Here is a 26,565-nt window from a genome sequence, read left to right on the forward strand (position 1 = left end):
ATTAATATTTTTATTATTTTTTTAAGCACTTATTGTTTTCTTTTGTGTCCTTTTCAAAAATATATGTTCCAAACATTTGTTCTTTAAGTCTTTTCAAAGCTCTGCTACTATGCATGGTAAATCTCTGTGTAAGAAAGGAATAATTTATGAGATCTATGTTTATTTTCATTCATCTTTCTCTTGAAAGAAAAAAAGATGAAATCTCTCACTTCTGACACCCATAAAAGGTCAAATCCAAAATGTATCCTATAGAGAAAAAAACAGTCATCTTTTAGGGATGAAAGTCAACCCTTTTATTAAAAATAAGATTAAAGGTTCTCCACCTTTTCCAGAAACATTTAAAAACTTTTTGAAATGCATTTTGTCACAGCATGTGGGATTCATTTGTCCAAGATCAAATATTTACATCTGAGCAAGTTGCCTTGGTCCACCGTAAAGAGAGAGAGATACAGACACTTCCAGAATGAAATTTCTGGAATTTCATAATCACAGAACCTCCAGGCTGGAAGAGACCTCAAGATCATCGAGTCCAACCCCCGACCCAACACCAACAGTCCCCAATAATTTTCTACTATGAATTCTACTATTTATTCTACTTCAGTATGTGTCTACAGTACTCCACACAAATTATTCTCTAAAAGTGCTTGTTTTCCTCAATGTCTTGAAAAGGAGCTTGGACAATTTAGCTGAGAGATGGAAATCTGCAGTGTACTCATGTAAGATTAAAGAGTTGAATCCCATCAAGTCTTCTAACTAGGAAACAGTGTAGTAGCTATGAAAGGGAAGAATTAATTACAGTAAAATTAGTGAGGTATATCAAATACAGTTCAGTTTGCTGTTCTGTATGTTTGAAAACTATGGTGACTTCTCATATAATAAAGTTTAAATCACCAATTTCAGCCATGAATCGCTTTAACTCTCACAGAAATACTTTGCTACTGCTGAAGAATAAGTCAAATAAAATGAAATCTGTAAATATGAAAACCAAGTATCCTTGCTGAGAAAACCCAAGATATATTTTTTTTACTAAGGACAATTAAGATTAAGATTTAATTCATTTTAGAGCATTCTCATCTAATTTGCAATCAATACAATGTATTCTGTCAATCACAACTTTACAGTGAAAAATACTACACTGTCTATAAATATATAATTTTTAATCTTATGCAGTATAATTTTACTTTTCTAATACTTTTGTAAAAATTTACAAAATTTTACTAGATGTCATAATACTAATACCTGGGAAAGAGGCCTAAATATGTAAATTACTTTTTTTTTTTTTGCACTTTTTGTTTTTACTTGGAAATCAAATAAAGTTGCAAGATTAATTTTTATCAAGAAAAGAAAAAAAACACATTTATAGAGTAAGTTGATTTAATTAATTCATGATTTATTTTCACCCAAATCCAAACATTCTGAGAAAACTGTAACTTGATTTTGGAAATAGTCCTTTTAAACCTGGATTTAAACCTCTTTCTCTTATTTGTGATTGCTATACAAGTTATAATAACATCACTTTAGAAAAATATCATCTAAGCTGATATGCCCTTAGAAAAATTAGTTGTGTTAACTCTGTGTGATATGATCTTCAAGAGGTTTGTTTTCTTTCCCATGTAGAAAAAAATTAGTCATACACAGATTCCTCTAAGAAAATGTTTCAGGCAAGAAGCAGAGAAATTCAAGATTCTTCAAATGGATTTTTCACCAAATTATGTGTATAGTGCTTTCTTGATTATTAAATTACACTGTATTCTAGGTCAAGGTATAGAATAAATGATTATCATTTGTTTGAAGTGAATGGGAATTAGGTAATTAAGCATATTATTGAGTTTCAGATAGCAGGTAATTTTGTATTTAAACTCAATGAAAGGTTTGGGTGGGGTGAATAGAAGGAAGCTTCTATTAAGGAAAGAGAGGCTGGAAACCGGATATCTTCAAAACAGACTTACACCATTTCTCTAACTAAAATCAGTTGGCAGGCTTTCACAAAAACAGGGTAAAGTATTGAAGGTAGCATAGAACGTACAAGCTAGACCATAAAATGTATTTAGTTTGGTTTAGGGTTTTATTTGTTTGTTTGTTTTCAGTTGAATGCAGCTATCTTTCAGCATTATAGGCTTTACATCATTTTCTGTAAAAGCCTACTAAGGTCTGGAAATACCCATTAAAGAAAATGGAAATCTTGCATCTGAGAAAATTGTGCGCTGAGTAAAAATAAAAATAAATAAATACATAAAATAAAGTTTTTAATACATTATAAAAATGAGATAATCAATTTATATTTTCCATATATTTAATGTAAAATTAGACAACTCAATAGGACAGATTTATAGACAAATTCACAAACTGAGTTCTGGTTAGTTAATAGCTGTATTGGGGTGGGACCCAGACAAATAAGGCCTGCAATTCTTTAGACCTTTTATGAAAAACTCCAAAATGGTAGAGATATTCCCCAAACTTTTGATTAATTTTGAAGAACATAAACTCTCCCAAGATGAGAAGATTTAGAACTTGATGTAAAATATCTTCTACATTATATACCTTTTTAATGGATTATGGATCTAAATGGCAGTTTCCCAGGGCTTTGGTCTCTCCAGGGTTAGCTTGATTTAACTTTTGGTAACAAAGCTTATTGAGGCTGTGTCCTTGTCCTTCCACCATCCCTCTGCACTTCCCAGTGCCTTCTGGTCACTGGGCTCAACATTTCTCCCCTACCTGACTGGTGAGCTCTGTTCTGCAGCTGTACATTTGATATCTGCTCCCCTCATCTCCATCTCAGTCCTCTTGGTCTCATAAAATATTTTTCAATTTAAAAACAAAATCTGAAATTTTGGCACAAGTGAAGGTTCTTCCTTGGCTTTATTAGTGACAGTTGAGGTATATTGTCATATAAACAGGATAGGTTTGGTATAACTGCGGGAAGGGAGGGTGGTCAAAACAGTGGAGAGGTTCAATATTTTGAGGATAGGAGCATGAACCGAACTATGTTGTTAATGGCTAGTCCAGAAAAGTCTATAAAACATTCATGGACTCTCCATTGACCTTCCATACACACAGACAAAAAACATCAGAAATCCCCTGGTGTGCTATCCTTGAATAAAACAACAGCTACAAAATCTGCCAGAATGACTGGGGGTATGCTACACAGGGAAGAAATAGCCCATCTGGCCCCTGACCTGGTCTGCCTGATGCAGCAGGTTGACATCGTCTCTGTACCAGTTGCACAAGTAGAAATCACTTTCACCACGGTTGTATGAATTGCAACACTGGTATCCTTTACAGCTCAGGTATGAAAACATCTGTAGAAACAGTCTGGCTCCTGGATGAAGCCATTTAAATTATAGAATCTTTTCCATTTACATAACAAACCTGCATTTCTAGGAATGCATTGGCTGCTGCATGCCAGAAGCTGTTCAGCAGAGCAAGGCAAAGCAAGCTGAAGTTCAGTGTTGGCACTCTACATGGGAAACAGCGGTGCTGCCCAGCAGCAGTGCTCTCTAATACATGATGTGGTTGAATAGGAACCATCAACTCATCCTGCAGCCCAGGCAGGGCACAGAAGGTTGCCACACCAGTGCTGTTTTGCCTGATGTTTGCACATGCTGATGATGCAGTGAAAAGAAATGTGGTTTAGTTGAGTAAGAAAGTGATTTCAGTGTGGTGAGCTTCTGGCACAGGCATTCCATGTCTTTCCATGCTACGGGTGGTTTAAATCGTGGTGCCTTTGTTGTCCCTTCTCTTTCCTGGTCCTGTAGGGAAGTGAGGCAGTGCTAGATGCAGAGCAAGTAGCCCTGTGGAGGTGAGGAGGGTGTGAGTATTGAGGAAAGGACTACATCTGAAATGTGGGTGCCCTTGGTTTCCAAATATGCAAGTATGGGTCCAAGCTCAGTAGTCACAGAAGGACAGTGACTGCATCTCTGAGCTATCTTTCATATGTTTCTGGCTGTTTTCTTTATGTTACAGCACATTGTTCTTGTTTAAGTCAAAGTTACAGAAGCATGTGATTCATGCTAGATTTTTCTGTACCTATCCAAAACACAGAAAAACAAAACAAAACAGCAGTTTTACATCTTATAGAGAAATGCAGTTAATAAGAGCATATGACTTCTATTGCTCTCTCTCACTAATTTGTAAAGGCATTAACAAGCAATTGTTTACAAAAAGGCACAGAGAGAAAATCTGTATGTGAGTTTAATAAATTTTTGCACTGAACATCTTAAAATTTGAGGGTCAAAGATTTGTGGTCAAATAGGTAAAGTACTTCCATTACTAAATTCTGATATATATATAAAACAAGTGGCATAGATTATGGTTCCCCTCGGTTCAGTCTTTATTTTATTTTTTTTTCTTCATTCCTGAAACATTCTGCAATTTAATTTTCGGTTGAATATTGTAACTAGCAAGGAGTAGGTTGAAATTTCTACCTACCAAATTGAAAGATACACATGCACTGAGATATATTTTCACTTCAAATAAGATTTAAACCCCATTCTCATAGTTTAATGGTTTTTGGTTTGATTTCCGAGCTTGGCAAAACTACGTTTGCAGGACTTTGGTAGCTAGCTTATATTATGTCAACAGTTTCAGGGAGCTGTTGAAATACATTTTTCTTGGAACTATTTGCTGGTTCCAAAATTTGTCTTGCTGTCATACTCCAAACAAAACTCATCTCTCTTTACCCATCATACATGTACATCTACATCTTTAATATTATCTCAGAAAAAAAGGCAAAAGATAATGCGATAATACAGGGACACGTATATACCTCAGTTTTGAAATACTAGAAATTTTCAGGTTTTGCTTCTAGTTGTAATGAAAGACTGGTAATATTACTTCTGTATACCAGTTTTATGTGTTACTCGGTTTTGTGCATCTACAGGGTTGGTTTTTTTTACTATTTAATGTAGTCTTTTATGCCCATGTGATTGCAAAGTCTCTGCTGTTCTTCACTGTCATACTGCAATACAGTGATAAGTGAGAAAAATGCCTACTTCTGCTTTTCTAGTTTTAATCAGCTTTTCAAGGATTTTTCCCTTACATTATATGTCATTCCTACAGGCATAAATCCTGTCCTCTTGTAACAAGCTAATGTTCAAAATAAAATCATCATTGCTTTATGCTATCAATTTTCTGGGCAGAATAAATTCTTTCAAACTATGCATGTTTTGTCAAATTGTTTTTACTCAGTACCTATAATATCAACCCTGATTCTGGAAACTCTTCCATGAGTATACTTAATTTTATGAACAAAATTAAAGTTATGCTTATGTATAAATACCCATGTGATCTCTCTGTGCTTTGCCAAGCAACTTCATTCCAGAGCTGTCAGGTGCATTATGTAACTGCTCTATATTAATTATTTAATCCTTTATTATTTAGAGTAATTATAATTTAATATCTGTAGTTTTCCATGGGAAAATTTTCTCTTAATACAGACCTATTTTCTGTAGTTATTCAAACTCCAGAAGAAGTAAATGGAAAAAATAAGTCAGAATTTGAAATTAAACAGCATAGAAATGAAGCTTACCATTTTAGGAAAATGTTGAAGCAATCATTAAAGATAAAATCAGGGACTATCACTTCAAAACTCTTTATAACCTAATCACTCTTCTAAACCACTTCCTTCTGTTCTTAGTAAAATATATATATTGTTCCAAATTAGTACTGAGAGGAGATTACTGTTGGCTCATTTTCCTCCTTTCTGTTTTGTTTAGTGGATTAGTAATAAAAAGAAGTTTCTAGAAACAGAGGTTAAAACAAGTGGAGGTATATTGAAACAGAAGGAAAATGGAGTTACTTTCTCTGAAACTCTGACTTTTAACAATTTCCTGCTGGAGTGTGTTTCACACCTCTTGAATACAAAATCATCTTATACATTAAAAATATATATGTAGCCAAAACAACATAATTTCCTGAATGAGCTGTCTTTTGCAAATACTATCCTCTTTCCTCATGTAAGTTTTAGAACCATTAGAATTTAAAAAGAAAAATAAAAACAATAACAGTGATAAATTTGGAAATTCAAGACTAGAATGGATTGCTGAATTCCTAAGTTACTTCCTCCAGTTGCTAAGTTGTAACTGGAGGAAGCTGAACAGCCCTAACATGAAAAAAAGATGTATCTGAGTGAGTTAATTTTGATTTGGCTGTTGATAACATCTTACTTTTCAGAACTGTTTTAGCCTCATCTTGACATAAAAATCACACATGCTTACATCCAAAAATGGGTGTCAAATGAAAATTTATAAAGTGAGAAATATCACTGTAGGGAACTATTGCGCCGGGCTGTACACAGAACATTTCAAATGCAGTTTTTTCAAACCCACCATTTCTTTTATAGATCACCTGTCTCTTGTGCCTGGATCCAGTTCCTGGATCCATCTCTTAAAGCATATGAGAACTGAGTAGTATATGGTCATTTTTAATAGCTGCCAATATTTCACATGGAGATTTCATGTCTTCCAGTGTTTGGTGCATGAGGCTACACAACCTCATTACCTTAATTCTTCAGACCAGTATCCCAGGCTTGAGGTTCCTTACATGTGTCCTTATGTTCTCACAACTCTATACCTGGTGGATGCCTCAGACTTCTCAGTTAGTATCTTAGGGATCAAAAAGACAGGTATGAAACACAGAACTTGACGAGGATTTTCCCAGCAGCCACATCTGCTTGTAAAAGCATTCAAAGTAGCACTCCTGAACATACTTTTCTAACCCTATGATTCACACGATTCTTGGGTTTGATGGGTGTCCTGGGTTTGTGTAACATTTTCCTCACTTCCTAGGGAGCTACCCCTAAGTGTAGCAGTGTAGATGTAGCCTATCCCTTCAGGAGAGCATTGCTCCCTAAGGGAGGGGAAATACAATTTGTGACCCCATTTGGCTCTAAGCCTAGAGGCAAGCTTCTACATGGGGAGCTGTTTGTAATGGGAGAGCTAGAGGTTGAAAGGCTTGGTGTTTATGGAATTTGATGGGTCTTTTGCTGATGGCTTTCATTTAATCACTGGGAGCTGAAGGAGTACTCTTAAGGCATATCACTGTTTGCATGCCTTTATAGTTGTCCCTATATCTCAGCAAGGGGTCACTTGGAGATGCAAGTTATTATACAAGTGGGATCCTGGTTGCTTTAATATTTTATTTTATTTTATTTTATTTTATTTTATTTTATTTTATTTTATTTTATTTTATTTTATTTTATTTTATTTTATTTTATTTTATTTTATTTATTTATTTTCTGAAAAGCTTCCCCTGGTCTTTCCAAATAAGGTATCTGGAATAAACCAGCCTTGCTGCGTCAAACCAGCCTTGCTTTCTCATTCCAGGGTTAAAAACAGACAAACAGAATACTGGCACCTACCATATAAAGTACAAGACATAAAATAGCATAGATTTCACAGCTTTGTATAAATGTGTTCAACACTGCCTCAGCTATCTTATTTTGAATCTTTGGACATAAGTAGTGGGAATCCTGCCTTTCAGTTTGACCCTGAATGTCGAATAAGACGTTAAGAAAACTCTTTATGTGCTACAGCATTTTCACAGGCCACCTGGACTAAGGGTAAGTAGATATTCAAGGACACAGAGAGTTGCTGATATCCAACAGTCATAATATGCACACCAGCTGCTGCTCTCCTCCCATCTCAAGCACGATAACTGTGCAACTCCAACCTCTAAATAATGTGCTCTTTACTCTGAGAAGAAAAAAAAAAAAAAAGAAAAAAAAGAAAAAAAAAGTTTTAAGGATGCATTGCGTAGGAAAGAAGCCAGAGCACCTCGTGTTCTGACCTCTCAGCTGGAGTAGATCACACACAGCTTACTGTGAAGTTGCTCAGCATGTGCTGAGCCCTCCCCTCCCACGGGAGGGGGAGCACAACAGTGGCAGATGGTGAGGGAATGCCTTAATCATACAATCAGAGGTATGCATCCAAATGTGTGATGCGGGATAACAGAGCCTTTGTTTCCTCCCTGCTTTGTCTGAGATTACCAGAAAGGAGGCATGCTTTGTTAAGTGAAGGGAAAAGTGACCTTGTTACGAGGCACTCGGTCACTTCGTTGCATGTGTGGGAGAGCTGACGCTGCTCTGCCCTATCCTCTAGCTAAGCACACACCTCTTCCATGGTAGGGGACATTTCTGTTTGGGTCACGTTATGCTAGTGTGTTTGGTTATTCTCTAAATCAGGAAGGGACACCAGACCATCAAAAGGAGGACTTTTCTGTATGCTTGAGCAGCCATTGAAAACACAGTGGTAGAAATTTGGCTGTGTTGTTCATGACAGCTGAATCTGTGCAGGCTGGGGCTACTGTCACCAGTTGTGTTGTGCATCACTGGCCTGATGAGAAAAGCATCTCTGGGGAAAGAGACAGCCATCTAAGGCTTTCTAAGAAATGAGTACTTATTATTATTAATTCATCTTCTCAACCACAAGAAATAAGCAATACTTCATATAGAATTGATATTAAAATTTCAGTTTGACAAGAAATATGTTTAGGTAAGTGAGATGAAACCCTTCTTTCAGGCATCCATGACAAAATCTAATAAAATGCTAGAGTATTAAATGTACAGGAGAAGGAACAGGTCTCCCAGATCTCTCTGCTTTAACCAGAGTGAATATCTAGGCTGGAGTCAGGGACTTTGAGGTCCTTGGGGCTGCCTTTCCTGTCAGGCCATCCCCTGGTGGTGGCCAGTCACTTCCTCTGTCAGTTGTTATGGAAGGTTTAAATGCTGAGCCAGCAGATACAAATTATGTAAACCTGGATTAGGCTACTCTCTTGGATGGCTTGCATTTCTGAGTTATAGGCAAACTGTGATCTGTAGGACAGAAGAGACTGACAGCAGCTCTATTCCTTTTTTTTTTTTTTTTTTATTCCTAAAGACTTTTTCTTCCCTAGATAAACACTACTGCCTGGTGAATTTGACATGAATTCATGAGTGACTTTTGGTTTAGATAAAAAAGCTATAAAAATATTCTTTGGTCATTTGATAATGATTCAGATCTTGATTTTTCTACATTTTCCTTTTTCTACACTTTTCTGCTTCACATGTGCTGTGCATACTCAGACTCATTTTCCAGGGCACCAAAGGGAGCATAATTGTATTTATTCCCTATTGAGAGATCCAGAAACACTGCTGCTTCATCATCTTGGGTCTCTTTGGAAGTCTCATAGATTGTCAAAATGGATATGCTGCCTTGATTTGGTTTACTGTCTCTTATCTTTGAATTAGTGCTGTATCACATTATATCTTGAACTGTGCTTCACAATGTCTGATGCTTCAGCACTCAGAAATGGAGCTGAAGAGGCAACAAAACGTGGGCACAGCCTCTCTTGCTGGCACCTCCAGCCTCCCGCGCAGTCCTGGCTTCAGTGTCCCTCTCCTGGAGAGACTCTGACAGATGGAGCTGCTGCTGGGGCCTGGGCTGCTGCCAGCGGGGACTTCTCTTCAGATCAGTGGTATCCTCATCCAGACCTGTCACTGCCTGGATGGGCCTTCAAACCCTGGGACCTCCTGGGAGATGTGCTGGGAAGCCAGCCCCAGCTTGCATGTGCCAACAGTTCGATTGCATGGCACGCCCGCTGTAGAAAATGGACCAGTGTGTGTGAGTAAAGGTGCTTAAAGGCACACAACAATTAATAAAGTTGTGTTATAATTTCATACTCGAGAAAATTTAATTCTCATGGTGCTAGGACTGGCTGCCAGCAGTTTTACTAGAAACCTGTAGTTTTACATGTTTCCCACTGTAAATTCTGTGAGTCGGGAAAAGCATGCTGATGTTGGACTTTGCTAGGAAGAAGTTAATTCCAATTGTAAATTAAATAAATATATTGATAGGGACCGATTCTTATTTTAAAATCATGTTACCTTTAGTAAAAACCTTTAGTTTATTGTATGACTTCAAAGATCATTCATTTTGGTAAATAAACCCTCACAATGATAAAGTTATACAGACTATGAAAAGTTAATTAAATCATAAAAGAGAACGTACATAAAAGGAGAAAAATCCTTAACTAGATTGAGGGGTTGCAGTTATTACATACATGTTTCCTAAAATAGAATCGTACCATACCTATTCTTTGAATATAGGTTTGTTTCTTAACTTCCCTAATGGAGTTAAAGGTAACTTAAATTACTAACAGATGTTTCAGTTGTTATGATTCACAGTTAAGATTTATTGATAGAAGTATTAAAACCAAAATTGTGATTGCATATACAGCCTCATTTCAAACTATCAAGGACTTTATTTAACATCATAAGAAACATCAATTCCTTTTTAGAAGAGTCAGTGTAAACTCTGTATTTTGTTCTTCACACGTCATTCTACTTCATCAATAATCTGCCTTCACTACTGTATATTTGTTTATTTTCCTAGTGTCCTGAATGAAAGTTATGACTATAGTGTTACTAATTCAGGTTTTAAGAAGTAATTGTTTTAAACTCAGTCATTACTTATTATTATTATTATTATTATTATTATTATTATTATTATTATTTCATTATTTAGCTCCAATACATAATATTTAAATACCTAAGATAAATTTAAATACACATGAACTATAGTACTAAATTTCTGAGTAAAGACAGAAGTCAGTCTAACAAGAAAATTGGAAACATAAAATCTGGAAGGTAAAAATGTTTAAAAAGAATCAGTAAATTTAATTTTAATAAGCTTTTAAAAGTGCAGATGGTTGAACTATTTATGGAAAAATCTTCATGGGCTATAAAACTGGACTCAATTTTTGTTGAGTTCAGGGTACTTAATGTCATTTTATGAGCTTGCTTGCTTACATACTTACTGTTTCCTGTTGGCTAAATACCATTGCTAATGTAGTGAAGTAAGTCCAAGGTTAAGACTTAGCTTTTGTCATGACTCTAAGGCTGACATATACACTTTGGCCTTTGACCAGTTTAACCTTTTTTTGTCTGTTTTGCTTTATGGATGAATGCAAGGTAGGACTTCAGTAGTATCAATGAAGAGTAATTTGCACATACTATACATGCTATACTGTTTTTATAACTCAGGATTTCCTGTATGTTGTATGAACTGGTATCCAGGATTTCAGAACAAAAACAAACAATCAAAACAAAACAAAATCAGACAGGAATTTCAATTGTAGGAAATAGTTATGCAGCAGTAAATGATGAAGGCAATATTTTCTCTAGCAAAACCAATTTTTACCTCCAATTACAAATGCAAAACTGTGGTAATTTAAATCCTTGCAAAAGTAACATATATTTTCTTCCTTTATTCTTCCTTTTGAAATTACTTCTACTGGAGAACAATCTTCTATCTGACCTGACATTTTCCTTCATATTTGAACTGAGATTCTTAATCTCAGAACCTCTGTCTTCAAACAAAGAAATAGTTGCCTACAAGTAGATAGAAATTCAAGAAAAAGGCTTTGCTCATTCATTATTTATAAGCTTCCCTTGTGATTTTTTTTTAAACTAGAAACTTTCAATTTATTATTGCTGATAAGTGATATGGATATATGTGATAAGGATAACTAAAAAACTTCCTGATCTTGTTTGACAAGGATATATTATGAAAGTTAAGATTACATTAATTTGCTAATAGTTTCTACAGGATCCGCAACATGACATGTTTCTGTATTTCTTCTAAAGCAAATTAGCTTTCATAACGCTTGGTTTAACTCACTGATATAAAGGCATTTAAAGCAGCATGTCCAGGTTTTGCAATAGAAGGTTATTTTTTTAAAGAGTTTTCAAAATAACTAAAACAAAGGTAAGGCAGAATTGTGAGTACTTCTTGGTGTTTGTATAGTCGCATGATTTTTGATTCTTATCTAGAAAATTGATTTGAAAATGAAAATTATTCCAAATGTTAAGTGTACACAAGTATCAATCTCTCCCTAACTATCTTTAAGCATTCCAGATGTCTGTGATCCATGCTCAGTTTTGCCTGTTGGCTGCCGTTTGGGCATTTTCTAAAATTCTTCTGAGCAAGAATTGGAGAAGGGACTGCTAAACGAGACGATGTCAGGAGAAGGTTTTCATATGTGTACAGGAACCATTTCTTGAGTGGAGAAGCAGGAGGAATTATTTAAAAAATAATTGGAAAAACTTTTATAGGAGGAGACATAGAGGCATCACCTTATAAAGATCCCTTTATCAAGGGATAAAGAACAAACCAAGACCTAGAATTTTGTACTTTTTCAGATGTAAGTAGTATTTTTTCTGCCTTTTCTAAGTTGAGAAGCTTAAGTGGCCTTTAAAGGAGAACCCTCAATGACCCTTAGTTTATCTGGAGAAGTTTCCATAGTAACTTTATTAAATTTCCTTTAAAATATAATTTTTATTTTTTGGAGGTGAATATTCATCACTTGTACATGTCTGCCTTTGCAGTTTGTATGGGGTTCTAATTGTATTACATGCTGCAGTGACAGAAGACAGCACAAGCAATGTCAGCTGATGGTAGACTTTGAGGTCCTTAATCTTCTTTTACAAACATGCAGTTTGGGAACCACAGTAATGTTAGGGCTAGTTAATCCATCTTTCTTCTGGTGGGCTAAGCAAAGTTTTTACATTGGTATAATCAACTAGACATGTAGGAGTTTATTAATTCATTCACATAGCAATATACATATCCTTTTAACTCCTCCTTTATTTCAGAGTGCCCTTATTGTCATCGACATAAATTATACTGGTGATTATATTGATGCAAGCATTTCCATATTGACTTAACTGCATCACTACTAGTGTTATTTGCAGCTTATCAGTCAGACTGACATACTTGCAACATGCTTTAGATGTACATTATGACATGAAGTGGAAGGAACTGAAAGTAAACATAGTCCCATCTAGAAATTCTCAATGTAAGTGGATATCAGTTGTACCAGCAATCACGATACTCTTGTGCATTTTGATAAGTTTATTTTACTAAGTTGATGTCCATTGCAGAATTATATTTGCTTTTATTCAACAAGAACATGTAATTACCTGATATATAGTTGAATATCTGTTGTATTATCTTTATGTAATGTGGCTCAATTAATTAAGTAGTAGTGTGTTGATTTGTCCATGGTTGCCTAAAATGGGATATAAAATTCCATAATAAAACATGCCAAGGAAAACATCTTAATCCACCTGTAAGAGCAGTTCAGTTCTTTGTTGTCAGAAGACTTTCATGTTGGTAATAAAACTAATCTATTTTTGACTATTATTTAATAACAAGGATTAGGTACTAATAATTCTTTTAAGCATAATTTTCAGTGACATATTTCTGGGACAGTTTTCTTTGGGTTGGTTAGTTGTTGCTTTTCTGTTCTTCTGTGAAAGAACAGCTGCAGATTCAAATTCTAAAATCACACTACTACTGTTACAGTATCAACAAATATTATCTCACAAAACACAGATATTTTCCTTCATATTTTTCTTTCCATTTTAATCTGGGGCAGGGGATGGAGTGTTCAATACAATCTCTCTATTGTGACTATGGAAAGATCAAGGTAAAAATAATCAAAGTACTAAAGAAATAAGCCAACATCGTATTCTGACTATTGTTGTAAAAGCAAAAGTTGGTGTATTTATTTGAAGGAATTTCACTTCCTCCTGCCCAGTTGAACACAGAGATTTTGACAGATATGCACTGCATTAAACAATCAATATATTGACTTGAATAATTCAGAATTTATAAAGGGAACATGAGGGAGAGGCATATAGAAAAGGAGTGCTTGCAGATCCACCCTCGGCTATGTTGCCATGCAAGAGAGCAGAGAGCCATGCTGCTGCCTCCCTGCTTCCTTTAATTGCTATTTGGAGGTGACTCTTTTACTGGTCAGCACTTTTGCTTGAGGATGGGTAACTCAGCAGCTGTTGTCTTTTGAGATACAAAAGAGCACAAAGACTGTGTCTTCCCCCTCAACACTGATGTAACTTTATTATGATATTGAAACTATATCCTTCCCGCTAATATAATATGGTTTATTTCCCTCATAGACTACTTTTCACAAATGCAAGTACTTTAAGATATCAAATATCTTCATGGCATTTCTTAACTTTAGTAAAATCTGGCAGGGTCCCTGGGAATTGTCCTTTTCCATTTGTAAGGGACCAGGCACTGCCAATGTGCTTCACAGGTACTAAACATGTTGCATATTTTCCACCTTCTTGGGTTGCTAAATCTTGGAAGTCTCAGTCCACCATTGAAGTTCACTTCTCCAAATAAATATTCCACCAAGCCCCATTTGCACCAAAGGTGCAAATTGCATATAGATAAACATTCTGGGGTTTGTCTCTCTTCAATCTGTTTTTCTTTTTTTTGTGTGTTTTAAATCTACAGATTAAAATTCTCATGCTTCCAATAAAGAAGACAGTGAAATGGTTCAGTGTTTAATGATAATTTTAGCATTTAGCTGATGACTGTGCGGATATTATTGTTTGGGACTTTAGCTTTTGATCTGGGTATAGCAAATGCCTCATGCCAGGAAGCACCAACCTTTTATTTACTCCCTAAGAGTATGTAATGCAGATTGCAAAATAAGATTTATTTATTTAATTATGTTGTGGATGGGCCTGGTGAAACTGCTGCTGGAAACCAGTATATTACACTTTTATGTCAAATTTGTCTTAGGACCTCATAATAGATGATATTCATGTAAAAAGTGAATCAGTTTATAGAACTGCAAACTTTAACTTTTGATCTGGATATAGCAAATGCCTAGGTTTCTCTGCCAGATTTGCAGCACAGTGTACAATTTTGCATAAAGATTTTTAGCAATAAGTAGTGTAGTTTATGTAAGGAAAACTTTTGCCTGCTGTAAACTCTCAGATTGGTATTAATCAGCCTGCAGAATTTACTAAAATGGAGCTAGCTTCTCCATTCAGCAGAGTTGAACAGTGCACAATTGCTTTGAGTGAGAAAGGAGGAAAGGTTAATGTGGAGCTGTTGGGTAAAATACAGTCTTTTCAAATTGGGCATCTAGTTCAAGATCATCAGCTTCCCGAATCAGTGTCACAAATAGGGTCATGAGCTCAGAATTTGCATGCAAATTGGGTTGTGCATTCCCAGAAACGGAGGCCTGAAATGAATTTTTTTGGCTCTGCTGAGCCAGCTCATCAAAAGCACTATAGCCAATGTGTCTGTGTTGTTGTTGATTTTTTTTGTCTCTAATCGAAAGTTAAAAGTTTTACTATAAAAATTATAATTTAGTAAGTTCCCGCACTTCTAAGTAATACGAAGAAAAAAAAAAAAAAGCAGAAATTAATTGGTGCTAGATGTCATCAGGAGGCTGGGACTAATATGTGACAGAGTTCCAGCTACTGTGTCAAAGGCAGTAGCTGAACATACTAAGTTTCTGTACAAAAAGGTCGTATAGATGATGGTAATCCCAAAACTGCAGATGAGAGTACCAGTAAATATTTTAGCTCAAGTGCTTTATTTTTTAGCTAAAGTTAGCTATTTTTTAGCTAAAGTTAGCTTTAATTATATAGCACAGTGTGTTTTGCAGTCAGTGTGCTGATGGGTTGCTAATTCCCAGTCAGTGTAGGAGATTAGATTCCCAGCATATCTATTAAATAGCCAGTCTACTCCACACAGGCTGGAGCCTGCAACTATGACTCCCCTGGCAAATACTTCACTAAAGCAAGATGTCCTAGTTGTTTAAATGGGAGTGGAGCACATGATTTAGCCATGTCTGTTCTCCCAACAAAGTGTCTTACTGAGCCAGTAAGTAAGTATGAGCCAGTAAGTGTGTAATTTTTAAGCCGGAGATGTCTGTGCCCAGTAACAACAATTCCCTGATTATGTAAATGAGTTCTTAAAAATCTTTTGCATTTCTTTAAAAAATCAGAAATATTTCTTTCAGTTATGTTAGCTGTCTGGCATTCTGCTTTAATAATCCATGCACTTCAAGCATATTTTCTTTTCCTCTTGACACACTGTCAAAAAGAAGGGAAAATCAGTTAAATAATTGAGAACATGTGGACTGCCATAAACAATCACTCTTGTTTGTTTCTCTGCAGAAAGAAAGGAAGTGAAGGTGGGAGAGTATAATGCTGTAGCTGACACACTGGAAATAATCAACAACAGCATCAGGTTCCAAGGTAGGATGAGAAACTGGAAAGAGGTACAGGAATTACATGGGTAGCTGTATGCAGTTTGTAACACTGCATGCTGTTTTGAGACCTGTTAGGATTTTTAATATCAAAAATGTATGAAATTGTACAAAGAAAAATGTAATTGAGCTCCTCTTAAAAAGAAAATTAGAACTTTGACCAGAAATTTGTAACATTTAGATATTGTATAATTGTTTTTCATTCCAATAACTGGGATAAATTTATATTGACATGTGTACACAATGTTCTTTCTTATTTCAACAAGCTACAGATGTCTTCTATTTCATCTCCACCAACCAATAATATTCTAATTTCTTCTCCATTACCCACTTACCTGAAGGATGCTCATGTGCGGTGTTTGTGGATGAGAGGGAAATTATTGTTTTTCTTTGGGAGGTGTCTGTTAGGTAGTTGGAAAATGTGATTTCAAAATAGCAGGGCTAGATTTTTTTAAAATGTCATTTGAGAAACAAGTCTAGGGAGTGTTCATTCCAGCAGTGCTTCCAAGGTCCACAGGCGGGCCTGTGTGCATGGGCGTGACCAGAATTTCACTGCAGTGATCTAACCCATGACTGCTTGTCCATTTGCTGGAGCTTTCTACGTTTCCTTCTGGTTTCCTTTAATGGACTCAAAAGAGCATGGCTTCATGTACATCTCACATATATCTGAAGAATGAGGCTTTGAAAATCAAAAGTGCAGAATCTGTCCCAGTTGCCAAAGTTTGGGACCCAGTTGCTTATTTTTGATGGAAAACAGAACTGGTGATGCAGTTGAGTATTGATTCAATACTATTAATTTCCAGAAAATATATGCAGGATGAATCAAGTAGCAGGAGACAGTTATCATTCATATCTCCATACCTTTTTGGACAATAAAGGATGCAAAAAACTGTTCAGGCTTTTCGCAGGACCAGACTCCTACTTCTTGGCCTGGCTGCATTTGGCATTCCTTCCCCCATGGCCTGCCATATATCTATCTTAAGATGTCTGACAAAAGTGGCAGTGAACCCTCCCATTGTACTCACTGTGACTTTTTGTGGAGGTAGCCATGTATACATTGTGGAGGACACAACTGCTGCATCTGTCAAGCAGTATGAAAAACAGTAACATTAGGCATTTCAAATGAAGAGTAGTAAATATAATTCTGTTTAAACCATTGCATAAAATTACACACAGGAGAACAGTTATTCACAATATTAAAAGGAACAAAATTGAGTGGTAATTCAACAAAGAAGAAAATATATTCTATGGAATCGCTGGTTGTTGAACGCATCATCAATATACTCTGTATATTTTAGACGTGGCAGGTGAGGGTTTTTTGGTTTTGTTTTTTTTTTTAATATCAGTTCCTTTCATGCGGGCACATGCTTTATTGTATTTTTGGTTTGTTATTTGTTGCCTAATTTCTTGATGGGTTATGTAAATAAGTAACCTGTAAATGCATGCTCTGAGGTAGGAAGAGGAAAAAGGGAAAATCTGAGGTACTTTTTTCTAATTTCAGTTCAGCGAATGGTCCCTTGACCGATCATTTTAGTGTGATCACCAGGTGAAAGGAATTTTTTGTTTGGAAATGTTGAAAGTAAAGACCAAAGTATAAGGATCTTCCCTTGTCAGAATTGTTTCAGCATAACTGCTGTGGATAAATTTCTCCCTACATGTATCAGGACATTTTAGTAAGCAGGTAGAGTGTGTGAAGTAGGGAATGAAGAGCTTCATTTTAGCTGTCGGGAAGTAATTATTCTCATTAAACCAAGAAGCCTTTAATTAGCAGGAGCTGACCGTCAATCTGGTATATGGCTTTAAACTTGTTTGTTTGTTGTTTGTTTTTTTTTAAGTTCAGACATTCAAATCCATGCCTGCAGAGAACTGAAGAGTGGGTCTGTCCCTATACCTGGCTCTTCTTTCTCCCACACTGCTCCCTTCTGTAGGACTCTGAGGGCACTAGCAACCCTGTCCACCCCCAGGGCTCTCCCACCCTGCCCATGGTCCTGGCCCCCATGTCAACCCCTGGGGGCCATCAACCTCTGCCCCAGTGAGGCTGCAGAAGCAGCAATGAGGCTCCAGATCCCCACAGTGTCAGTTTTAGCTTTCTCTCAGTTAGTTAGAGGTGAGGTAGGCCATTTGTATTTGCCCTGATGATAATGAAAATATGCTGAGAAATGATGTCCTCTGTTTTCTACTCATGTTTCTGTCATCTGTTTCTGAAAAGCGTAACCTTGTGGTAAACTTCACAGCCATTTTGGTGTTATTTACATTTTAAAATGAAGATAGTACACTTTTTATGGGGTTCTGCATTTGGATTTTGTTATGATTTTTTTTTCATCTGCTCCAGAAATGCAAACCTTCTTGTCAATCAATGTGACCAAAATATATCTATCAAAGTCAATAATTTCATCAGCTACAGATGTGGTTTACAGTTGCTAACTCTAGGTATAGTAGTAAGGAGAGGCATATTTTCTTACACAAATTCTACATTTGGCTGTACTTTAGCCTTTTTTATTCTTCTTGTAATTCTAGGACTTGAACCTCCAAAGGACAAAACAATTATACAAGAGGAGCTACGCAAGATCTCTCTGCCTCTATACAGCATCCTTTCAGCCCTCACCATCTTAGGAATGATAATGGCCAGTGCTTTCCTCTTTTTTAATATCAAAAACAGAAATCAGAAGTAAGACATTCATGTCACTTCTATTTCAATTTGTTTTCTATTTAAATGACAACTTTGTAGAGTATATTATTAATATTTATGTAAAGAAAATATTTAAACTGTGGAAAGATTTTACAACTATTCAGATAGAATTAATGTATTATATATACAAAATGAAACAAACTGTTAGAATAAGTTCTTTTATACTGTTTGGAAAGTATTTTTATATATTTTTTTTTGATTTAACATTTGACTGTGTGTATGTGCTATTGACATTAGCCTTTGCTAATTAATCCATCAGTAAAATAGGAGACCTTTTTACTAAACATGCAAAAATCTAAAACAATGGTAGACTTTATAAAACAGTGTGTATGCTTATATATTTTATGGAGTTCTACAGAAGGTTTATCAGTTTGCCTGGTTACAAAAAAAACTCTTCTTGTTTGCTCTTTTGCTCAGTAATCTTTCTTCTTTAATGCTCTATCACCTTTTGTCCATAGACTAATAAAGATGTCCAGTCCCTACATGAACAACCTTATTATCCTTGGAGGGATGCTTTCTTATGCATCTATTTTTCTTTTTGGTCTTGATGGATCCTTTGTCTCCGAAAAGACATTTGAAACACTTTGCACAGTAAGTAATTCCATATATTCTAGTTTAAGAATGTCTTGCAGAAAGTTCTGCAAGATGTACAAACAGAAAGGTTCGCTAGTTGAATGTCTCATTCCTTTTAATAACTGATTCTCATAGTTCTTTCCTGGGGTATTTACTGGGACCAAATTCTGAAACGTGCATAAAGCTTTATTATCATTAGTGAAAACTTCAGGTGCATTAGGATTTTGCATCAGAGTGAAACTGTTGATGTATCTTCTTGTTTTGAAATTACGCATATGAAGATGTATTAAATGCAATGTTTGTGGAATTACACCTAGTAATATATTTGAAGCTACATTTTCTTTATAGGTTCCATATTATTTTATATTTCATGACTGCTGCTTGCCTAGACCTTTCTACTTAGTCTTTTTTACTGAATCTTGAAAGGCTTCCAATGCTATTTCCAAGCAGAAACTCACACAAGCCCAAATCCATATAGAATATATCCTAGTTAAATCAAAATAAGCAATTCTGAAATCAAATTGCATATTGGAAGTTAGCAAGAAAGTTTTTATTTACAGAGAAAAATTCAAAGTCTGAAAGTTGCATGCCTAAAGCTAGACATTTTAGTTAAATCACAATATTTCAGTGGAAATCCCCATACTGACTAAAACTGTTATAGAAATGAAATATCATGACTTATTCAGTGATATCATTTCAAAACACTGGAGTTATCATCAGTACATGTTAAGACACACTACAAGATATAATAGTACATGTGAATATGCATGATTTGCTGTGCAAAATCCTAGCTTCCTTAGGACACCTGTGTTTTAGACACCTATACCTTAACTTCCAAAGGAAGAAGAGGGACAGAATATTCAATTCTTTTAGAACTAGAACAAAAATTCTCTATATAGATAGTAGAAAGAGGTTCCTCAAAGACTTCAAAAGGAAAATCCTGTTCACCTCTCCCAAGCTAAGTATATAATTATGTGAATGCATAGGGACCAGCATTCATTATCCAGCAAATATTCTTTCTTTTTTTTTGTGTGTGAACCAGTTTCCAATGGACCAGAAGTGACATTAAGAAGCCAGTTATTGATATCAATCCCCATTCTTTTCTCACCATCCTTTGCAGAAAAAGCTTGTGGCAGAAAGTGCAAATTATACGTCCTGATGCAACCATGAGGGGCTTACATTCAAATCTCCTGACCTTATTGCCAGGCTGTAGGACACTGTATGACTGGGCTGCCTACAACCCTCCTCACACCAAGCTTGGCTTTCCTGGTTTTCAGTCCAGTATGGAAGCATTTCTGATTGTGATTTCCTGTACATGACTGCTGATTTATCTTACGAATCCCTGCTCTGTCAGTGGTTAGTGTTAGCAGCATAGATGCAAGAAAACCTCCAGAAGCAACCTATGAGGACTTTTTTTTTTCCAACCTTCAGCTCATTGAACAATTCTTTTAAAAATTCCCTCCTCCGATTATTATTTTTCCAGTGGAATAGCTGATAGCTTTCAATGAGCAATTCTCTTGTTTTCTTTTTTAAAAAAAATCATATTTCCATAGCCACCATCTACCCTGCCTAAGCACTTTCCCTGTATCTAGGAAACACTAAATTAATGTTGAGTTCATAAATATGGGAGACAAACCCACTTTTCTGTTCAGTAACTCTTCCGTCTCTCCTCTTTCCCCCAAAAAAACTCCCACTAAGTGCTGGGTACAGAGTGTACATTTGGCACCATGTAACGAACATCCATCTCTCCATATGGGCAGCAAGCTTATTGGTTTCATAAGGCCTACTTACAGATACCAGTTCTTATAGGATCAGGCTGGCACAAATCTCTCTTATCATTCGTTTCCCTGGTAATGCATGATTTGGATTGTCCATTCTAAAACATATTAGAAATTAGTTTAAAATTTCCATTTTATGAGAGATTGTTACTCTTTAAAAGAACCAGCTACAATAGAGAGTGATCATAAAAAGCCATTGATACCAAAAATATGTGGGTACAGCTGGAATAGCTACATTTTAGGCAAAGAGAACAAGAACTACATCAGTGGAGGCAGAGGGTTTTTTTTGTTTGTTTGTTTGTTTGGTAGGGAAGTTAAAATTTTGATTCAGCTTTTATAAGCACATGCAAAACTGAAAGGCTGTCATTAGTGCTATCCCCTCTCTAAGCCAAGTAATCACCATCTTTGTCTTCCATATTTAAAAAAAATGATTAGACCTCATGAAAGTAGCAGCGTATACATAATAGTAAGTTTTTTTAAATTAGATACAAGATATATATGGTAACTGTGATTATTCTATCTTAATTTTCTGATAACTTTCTGCTAAGACCCATGGAAGGTCCTTAAATACACCTGAATCTAACAACTAAATTCAGGAAGAATGGTTTCCAAATTTTAAGTATTATATCCCAAATCTATTGTGTGCGCTTCCTCTATAGCACAATGTTTATAGCATTGTTTGGAGGGTGAAGTGCTTGACTTTTCTACAACGTGCATCTACCTATGGCACATGTTTTATTCTGTAATATTCCAAGGACACTGAACCATGATAAAAAATTTGAAAGAATTTCTTTGATAAATTGTACCACCATTTTCAACTCTGCAAGGTACTGACTGTAGGAGGATGTGGTATATAAATCAATCTGTTGAAATACAGAACCAATCGTTAAATGTATTTGAGAGTAAGAAAAGCGCTTTAAACATATGGGCAAATAATTTGCTAAACAGGGGTATTTTATGTTTTTGAACTTCTGTATTGTTGACTGTGTGCTAGAGTAGGTAAATGGTTTCAAAGTAACTCATTTTTATCCTGGTATGCCCATTTTCTATGGAAAATAATCAAATACATTTAAATAGTAATTTATTACTTATGGTAGGGATTCCTAATACCAAACATAGCATTATTTAATTCCATATCTGAATTAGAGAGTAGGTGTCATATTGTAAAACACCAGCTGCAAGAAATTAAAACTATCTGGAGCAGTGAATTCTCAGAAAGTGGTCAATGCAGTATGGAACAGTTACATGTCTTGCAACTGTCAGTTGCAACTACATTGGTTGTACAGAAAAAGTAATACAGTAGTTCATTACATGCATATATATTCAAAACTAGAAACTGCTTCAGGTATAAGGGAGAGAGAGAGAATGCGGATGATCTGATCTGTCTTTGTTTTCAATCTCAGAATTACCATGGTACCGTAGAAAAAGAGAAGTTAGAAGTAAAGGTATGAAACAAGATGTGATGCCAACTGGAAAAATGCAAGCAAGTGGAAAAATAATTGAAAGCATTCATTATATGGAAGAGAGAGAGTCAAAATTAGCAATGCCAGTGACATATCCTATGAATAGAGTTTAAGCTGACATACTAAACAGGAATACTTAAAATAGAGGGAATATTAAATATGATCATAATGTTTAGACTTCTGTAATATATTCTGCTGGGGATTTCATGCTTTGCATTTAAGACTAGTGATGTCTCTGCAAGTTGGATCTGCTGTGGGATGAAAGGCTAATAAGAGGCAATGGGCACAAAATGGAACACAAAAGATTCCATGTAAACACCAGTTGGCTTTTCTGATAGGGAAGGAGCAAGTGATCTATTTGGAACAGGCCATTATAGGATTCGTACCATTCCAGTAGATATCTGTTCTGGAGACTGATTGTCTTTCAGTCTCCTTTGCACTCTGGAGTTCTGCAAAGGTGTTCCATCAAAGGTAAAAGGATGGAAATGTTCCAGATTACACTGTCACTAACATTAAGCATGCTTTGGTTTGTACTCATTAATTAGCATAATTTATGTGAATTGCCAAAACCAGGCAGATATCCTGTGATCCCTGGTGATCTCACTGAGTCTTGTCAGCGTTTTGTCTTAACAAAAGGCAAAGTAAACAGAGTGCATTAAGGTTTTTGTGTGCCTGCGGTATTCAACAGCAGTTTCATCTGTTGCAGGTTGTTCTCAGGCTTTCAGATTTCAGTCAGGTGCTCTCAGCTGTGATGCAGGCATTTGAAAAGAGATTCTGCATAGAAAGAAAGAGCCATGCAATGAGGTAGGGTGAGGTGGAGAGACAGAAAGAGAGAGAGAAGGAAGAAATGGAGATATCTGCTGGTAAAATACAGCTACCCACTGCAGTGTGAAACTGTCTGGACTTTGTGTTGTTCTCATTCGGACATTCTGAGAACAGGTGCATTCATGATAACAGTAGACGTTAGGGACCTTATCTTCTCAAAGATGTACTTAAAATTTGACTATTCACCTTTAAATGTACTTTAAAAATTACTATTCACCTTTAAATGTATCCAGATCTTCAGAAGCACTTAGGGTTTGTCTACTAATATTGTTAATTATGGTTATATTATTATGTTAATATACTTGAAATCTGACTCTGTATCATGTAGCAAAGTAAAAGGCAAGCTTTTATGCTTTTTCACTGATTTTTCATAGTCATATCTATGTCCCACTGAGAAAAAAGCTAGATGAGGTGGACCCCATGGTCCATATTGGTTCCACTTTTTCTTGGGAAATCCTGTGTCTGTGCAAGGTCAGGATTATAAGGTGGCATGAAAGTGGAGAGACATCCTAAAACATGCTCATCAAACACAGACTCAGATTACAGCAAGGAGCACGGAGGAAGTCAGCTGTGACGGGTTGTTTCCTAGGGAAGAGGGTAGACTGCAGCGTGAGGGGTATGCTGGGCAATTCCCTAAAACTCTGAAAGTCATAGAGTTGCCTGACAGCATCTCTGGAAGCAGGGGCTGGTCTTTAAAGATAAAGCAGGGAGAAGCAGCAGATGTACCAACCTTTTGTCTTTATTTCTGCTTTTTTTTCCCTCATCACTTTGAGGTTTCTCTGTTTACAAATTTTTGGAGGCAACTGATAAAATTGTTGGTCAGGGCCCCTCAAATTTATGGCTGTCTTGGTGTACTATGGGCAAGAGCCACTTGCACTTGACCCTGGGCTACTAACTGACACCTAGCTTTGCTATTTGTTAAGTAGTTGATGATGTACTCCCTATTGCCTTCCTTTATACTTTTCAGACATTGTCATAGGTTTTGGGTTCCCCCCATTTCCTCCCATCCCTCCCTTTGAACTGTATACTTGCCTAATTCTTTTATTAAAATTGAAATTGTTTAATCTTGCCTAGGAATTAAAAAAAAAAAAAGTGAAAAAAAAAAAAAGGAAAAACAACGGATAGACACTCAGCTCATTCTGAACTGCAAAGCAATTTGGACCCCGAATCTACTTCTTTGTCTTTGGAAACCATAGCTCTTGTTTGTATTTTTAGTCTGGCCTTTTTCATTTTGTGTGTATTCATTAGTTTATTTCCTTCTTAATTGTCTAGCTGTTAATTTTAATCTCCCTTTTCTGTATAATCAATTCCATAATTGTCCTAACCATCGTTCAGTCCGAGACTGATCTCACTCCTATTACATTCAAAGGCAATTTTGTTACTGAGTTTAACATGAGCCTGATCAGCTTCTATTTTAGTAAATGACATTTTCTTGGGGAAAAAAATGTAGAGGGAAAATTTACAAAGCTGAATAGGTCCCTGAAACAGAATCGTTCATATGCTGAAGCAAATACACCACAACCTTGCCAGCAATTTATTTAGGTAGCATTTTTAGAACATTTTGCCTCTCTTTCAGTAGGACAATAGCTAGGTTTTAAAGCCCCCTTATAGAATTGTGGGCAATTATAATATATTTTACACTACCCTTGGATTGACTCTCAAAAATGGTCTGAAATATATTAAGAAATCACTACAGGAGATTTCACAGCGTGTGAAGAGCCACTGTACCTAATTTATGTGAAAACAGCAGGATTCAATTCTCTAATGTTATTGCCACTTACTTTTTGTAAGAATTGTGCTGGTGCCACACAAATTCTAAAGAATAAGTTAAAAGACCTAAACATGTGTCATAAAATGTTTGAGATAAATGAGAAAAGTATAATTCAAATGGATGAACTCATTCTTTGGGCCTGCCTGCTCTCACACTGGGAATTTTGCCATTGCTAATAGACGCAGGATCAAGCCCCCAGGGAAAATGTGTTGAGATGGCACACTTTTGTTCATCATAATTATCCTTTATGTCCCCAGTCTGCAAAGAACAATAGAAGGTGCTTAATTTTAAGCCCATGAATAGTCCACAGAAATCAACAGAATTGCCTACTTAAAGATAATTGTGCTCTTCAGGGCTAAACCCACAGTATGGTTTATTCTCCTGTTTGTCACTTTTAAGTGCCTAAATCTAGTACCAAGATGCCACCAAGCAGCTCAGCACTAATGTTCAGCTACAGCCTGACTTACTTGGTGCTGCAACTTCCAGCCCTATGCACGTGTAAAACTGCTAATTACTGATATTGCCCAAATAAACCAGACTGAATTTCATAAACTAAATTGGAAGGTACTGGGAGTGTCTAGTCCTATGAAAGAAATGCTTTTTTCATAAAAATCCTTTTTATTTAAATGAAACCATTAAAATAATGGTCTTCAGGTAATATAAATGATGCTTTCAAGAATCTTAAATCTGAGTGATTCCTCTGCAGGAACAAAAGCTAAGCATTTTGCCATTTTGCTAACTGAAGTTGTTTAAAGAACCAAGCTGGTTCACTATTCAAATACTATTTTTTTTTTTTTAATGAAGTATCTGTGAAGGGGTGGTGTTTGTAGCTTTTTATGCAACACATATTGGAATTCTTCTTCCTGATGTTTATTTAAATTATTCATTCTGTTTCTCTACTATCTTCTTGGTTGTATGATATTGGCAAACTGGATTAATATAGCAAATTTGAAGCTGCAGCACAAAAAGATATGGTATATGCAGTTTAATGGGTTGCTATATTTCATTCAGTTTTAATATTTTTTTTCTTTCAACTTAATAGAGGAATAAAATACATCACTTTCTTAAGCAGTTGCACTTGAAATTCTTGTTATTGCTTTAATAAGCTCAACACCTTCATGGGCATTCTTCAGTTCACAACTGTGTGATTTTCTGAATATATGTGCAGTGGTGGTCAAATATGGGAAAATAATAGAACTTCTTTAATAGTGAAACTTTATACATTTAATCAATTCAATCCATTTTCCAAGGTAACAAGTTATGACATCAAATAAGTTTGTGTAGTTTTTACATGGATACATTGATTTTTGTGAAGATATGAAATAGTAGCATTCAAAACATAGGCTACTCAGTGAAAGCTCAAAGTTGAGAGGAAATACAATTCACATGGAAGTA

The 26,565-nt window shown here is 35.8% G+C and overlaps 1 protein-coding gene across 8 annotated transcripts in view; it reads left to right on the forward strand.

Moving 5' to 3' along the window:
- The window catches only part of GABBR2 (gamma-aminobutyric acid type B receptor subunit 2), a 492,905-nt gene that overhangs the window by 316,051 nt on the left and 150,289 nt on the right, over positions 1–26,565 (forward strand). For all 8 annotated transcript variants that reach the window (XM_068671237.1, XM_068671240.1, XM_068671241.1 and 5 more), the window contains 3 exons: positions 15,980–16,060; positions 18,589–18,739; positions 19,219–19,351. In XM_068671237.1, the coding sequence (XP_068527338.1) occupies positions 15,980–16,060; positions 18,589–18,739; positions 19,219–19,351 (365 nt within the window). The remainder of the gene's footprint in view (positions 1–15,979; positions 16,061–18,588; positions 18,740–19,218; positions 19,352–26,565) is intronic.

The sequence above is a fragment of the Anas acuta genome, chromosome 2 (genome assembly GCF_963932015.1).
Source record: "Anas acuta chromosome 2, bAnaAcu1.1, whole genome shotgun sequence".
In the NCBI taxonomy this organism is placed as follows: Eukaryota; Metazoa; Chordata; class Aves; order Anseriformes; family Anatidae; genus Anas; species Anas acuta.